The sequence below is a fragment of the Pithys albifrons genome, chromosome 2 (assembly GCF_047495875.1).
Source record: "Pithys albifrons albifrons isolate INPA30051 chromosome 2, PitAlb_v1, whole genome shotgun sequence".
NCBI classification, from domain to species: Eukaryota; Metazoa; Chordata; class Aves; order Passeriformes; family Thamnophilidae; genus Pithys; species Pithys albifrons.
The window spans coordinates 7,474,300-7,478,685 of NC_092459.1; the positions used below are offsets into that span (position 1 = coordinate 7,474,300).

The 4,386-nt window shown below is 56.7% G+C and overlaps 1 protein-coding gene across 1 annotated transcript; it reads right to left on the reverse strand.

Annotated features, from left to right (window-relative positions):
- Window positions 1-280: 280 nt before the first annotated feature.
- Window positions 281-2,653, reverse strand: RHOB (ras homolog family member B). Its single transcript, XM_071548284.1, has one exon. It carries the CDS (start codon window positions 2,350-2,352, stop codon window positions 1,762-1,764), a length of 591 nt encoding a protein of 196 aa, XP_071404385.1. The 5' UTR covers window positions 2,353-2,653; the 3' UTR covers window positions 281-1,761.
- Window positions 2,654-4,386: the final 1,733 nt, after the last annotated feature.

The following is a 4,386-nucleotide window of genomic DNA, read 5'->3' on the forward strand; positions in this document are numbered from 1 at the left end:
TGCTCAAAAGCAACAAGGATGGATTAGTCACCACCTTGAATTTTGAGTACATTTCCACATGCCATGCACAGAAAAACTAAGGAAGCAGCTACCCCGAAGGGAAATAAAACCACCATCCCCTGAAAGTTGCCAGACAGGTATTTCAGCCAGGGGAAAACACAAATCCAAATAAAAGCATGTGCAGGCAGGGGGGCAAACTCTGGTCTAGTTCAATGCCGTCCAGGTGTACTGCTGCAACCCAAGGACAAGTCTCCATGAATCACAACACTGGTCTCACAAGTGTCAGCATAGAGTCTTTTAATACTTTACATAAAAAACTGCATACACTGCTCATATTTTTATGTAAACATCATATACATCTCAGTTTTTGCCATGTCAGTTTTATTAAAAACAGTCTCAGTACCACTGTGAGGGAAGAGGGAAAAAAGTAAACAAACATAACTGGATATATTTGTTCTCTGAACCAGAGAAACACAAGATTATTTTCACCCAGGCTAATCACCTTGTGAAAATAAGTTTTAAATAAATCTCAATTCTTTAAACTGCCCTTTAGTGCTAAAGTCTGATGTACTTGCTGCATAAGGAACAGTGCTTTCACCCATTTTTTTCCAAGGCAAAGAAATATACAGTGGTTTTATTGTCTTGGTTTAAATTGATTTCAACACAAGACCCAGATGAGGTTACTGAGTAAGAATGTTTCCAATGCTACAGTGTTGTATGCAGATGAGTGCACTGAGTGTTTCATTTAATAATAAAAAAAATCCACCAAGTTGTGCAAAGTAACTTCTTTTGAAAATAAACTTTTAAATAAACCCAAATCAACACACTTGCAGAAGACAACATTAAAGGAAAGAGCAGGCACCAAGATCATAATATGGCAATATCATCCCCTTGCTTATCCTGCCTCATCTGGCAAGAGGTGGATGTCCAGCAAGGAGGACAGTTCAGCTTTACTTCTGGCCTGGTGGCTTCTGCAGCTGGAGTCAGTTCAAGACTCACGTTATCAGCAGGCATCAGTCACTCAGGGCAAGTTCCTTTGCACAACACAAGTCCCAGCTGGGCATCCCCTCCCCACCTCACTTTAAATAAGCACCCCCTGCACTACCCCAGTTTGCACAAGACAGAAAAGGTAAGATATATACAGGCTTCGTTTGGGATGACCCTTCCCTCCCAGTCTCGGTCTTCAGGGCACTAACTTTCACAACAGGTCAGGCTCAGGCCGAAACACGTGCGGGAGAGGTGAGGATGTTGCAGGCAGCCTGGGAGATGCAGCCCCTTCCCCCAGCCCGCCTGGGGGGAGGCACATGCAGGCAGGAGGCAGAAGTCCCTTCGAGCATCGGCTCCACCGCCCTCCTCTTGCAAAACAGAGGAGGCTGCCTGGGAGCGGGGAGCAGCAAGTAGTGGCAAAGGGGAAGAGCCGGGTGCAAGGTTTGCTCAGTCCAGTCTCAGCAGCTTTTTGTAGTCGAGTCCGCGACTAACTCGCAGGGGCCGGTGGTAGGGGAAGGCTTCTCCCCACTTTTATTCCCAAGACTCAGGGCATGCAATCCCCCCCTCCCTCTCTCCCCACGGCTGAGCCAGCACAACCCTTTTCGGCCAAGGCTCAGGGAGCGTGCTGCTCCCTCCCTTAGTCCCCACCCCGATTCATCGCCAGCCCCCCGCGGAGGGGACGGGCAGATGCCATGTGCGTGCATAACCCAGCTCCTCTCCACCTGCCAACAGGTGACCCAGGCGCTGCGCCCATCGCCGCGCTCCGGACACGCCCTATAGGACTTTGCAGCAGTTGATGCAGCCGTTCTGGGTGCCGTAGCGCTTCTGCAGGGCTGCCCGGGTGGCCGTCTCGAAGACCTCCCGGACACCCTCCTTGGTCTTGGCCGAGCACTCCAGGTAGTCGTAGGCCTGGATGCGGATGGCCATGGCGCGGCCGTCCTCGGTGCGCACCGGCTCCTGCTTCATGCGGGCCAGCTCGTTCCGCACGTGCTCGTCGTTGCGCAGGTCCTTCTTGTTGGCCACCAGGATGATTGGGACGTTGGGGCAGAAGTGCTTGACTTCGGGCACCCACTTCTCCGGGATGTTCTCCAGCGAGTCCGGGCTGTCCACGGAGAAGCACATGAGAATCACGTCGGTGTCCGGATAGGAAAGGGGGCGCAGGCGGTCATAGTCCTCTTGCCCAGCCGTGTCCCACAGGGCCAGCTCCACCTGCTTGCCGTCCACCTCGATGTCCGCCACGTAGTTTTCGAAGACGGTGGGCACGTACACCTCGGGGAACTCGTCCTTGCTGAAGACGATGAGGAGGCAAGTCTTGCCACAGGCACCGTCCCCCACCACCACCAGCTTCTTGCGGATGGCGGCCATGGCCAGGCTCGCCAAGCTGGCCTTGCCGTGCAGCAGGACGATGGCAGCGCCCTCCTCCCCGCGGCCGCCGCCGCCGCCGCCTCCCGCTCCCTCTCGCTTCTCACAAGGCACCGTGGCGAGCCGGCCCGCGCAGGCAGGCGGGCGCGTCCTCCTCTCTCCGCGCACTGGCACCGCGCCTCCGGACCCTGCCTCGGGGGAGCGCTGCAGCTGCAGGGCAGCACGGTCGGTCCCGGAGCCCCGCGGGGGAAGCGCTGCCGCCGGTACTCGCCCTCACCTCACCCGCCCGAGCCGCCACTGCCGCAAGCTGCGGCCCTGCGCCGCTATTTAAAGGCGCTCGCGACTTTCTTAATATAGCCGGCCAATGGGAAGGCAGGGAGTGAGGTCATCCCCGGCGGGGAGCGCCGCGATTGGCGGGCGCCCGCGGGCGGGGGCGGGGCCGAGAGAGCGCGGGGGCGCCGCCCGGGCCGGGCCGGGCCGGGCCGAGTCGGGCCGGGCTGGGCTGGACCGTGAGGGCTCCCGGTAGCCGGGAGGGGCGGCCGGGAGGGGCGGCCGGGCGGGGGCCGCGGGGGCGGGGAGGGGCGCGGGCGGGACGCGGGCACAGCCACAGTCACACGGTCTGTGCCCTCCTGGCGCGGGGGCACCCCGGCTTGGCGGCAGGGCAGGGCCAGCCCCCGCCGTAGTCCCACCGCTCGGGATGGCCGGTGTGAAGAGTCTGGACGGACGACCCAGAGAAACAGAGAGAGGGAATGCCGCTGGGCCCCCGGTGCTGCTTTAAAGCCCAGGCAAAGTGAACTGAGTGTTGCAGGCGGTTTAATAAAACAAAAGCCTCCGCTGGGTGCTGCTGGAAAAGCGCTGGAGTCGACTCCCTGCCTTAAAAAACTCATCATGCTCGAGTCTGTCTTGCCAGCGCTTCGCCGAGAGGGAGAGGAGGAACCGCGAACCGCGAGAAGCAGCAGGCTCGAACTGAAACGGCCTCTTGCTCTCCATTTAAAGAGATATCGCAAAGTCACAGTGGTAAAAAAAAAAAAAAGAACGTGGGAATAAAGGAGCATACGGAGCTGTAGTGGGGGTGTGCTGGGCAGAGCATGTGTGACCCTCAGCACAGGCTGCGGCGCTGGTGCCGCCGGGCACTGCCCGCGGGCACATCACACCGACACCCCGGGGCACGGCGACCCTCCGTGTCCCCGCGGCACTGGGTGCTGTCCCGAGCCTTGTCCCTGCGAGCATTCCCCCCTCCATGTCCTGTGGCTACTGCTTCTCGGAGTTGCGTCCGAAATGTCCCGTTTTCCCAGCCAGCCCGGGCATTAGTGAGAACAAAAACGAGCTGTTCGAACAATGCGGTTGTTATTAAAAACTGTGTTTAAAAATACCCACTTGAAGAGCGAACGCATCAGTGAGTGCATCAAAGTGCCTGCGGAGATGCCACAGGGAGTGTGTCAATAGGGCAAATGGTTCAGTTAACCCGAGACATTAAAATAAAACTAATTTTCTGTGAGATTTTTGTAATCCACACTTTTCTCCCTGTCAACAGAGCGTATTCCTCGATAGGCATGGCCGGATTTGTACCTTATTCTTACTGGGTTTATGTGAAGTGAGCATAATGATTTCAAACTGAGGTTTGAAAGAACCCAGCAATAAAGTGTAGCCATGGACAGAGGTGCTCTACAGCACCTGTGAGCTTTTGAAGGGCTAAATTTCTGGTTTGCATCATCCCTTTGCATTTATTGTCACTGCTCACAGGTTTAAGTTCTTCACGAAACTGTGTGGAAATCATCCCCATTGCTGGCATATCCTTCCGGCGACGGAGCACTGGCAGCTCGTGGCTTATTTTCTTTATAACGCCGAGTACGTCAGGTCCGGACGGCCGGAGAGAGCGCATTCGCCGGGTATTTTTTGCTGGATAATGTAAATCCAAACAAACGCGCCGTTCCCGACCCCGCTGCGTTGGGATCACGGTGGGTTTCCGGCGCCCTCTCGCGGCCACCTCGCACCCTGCACGTTCCTGTTCCTGAGAAAATCCACCTCGGAGGCGGC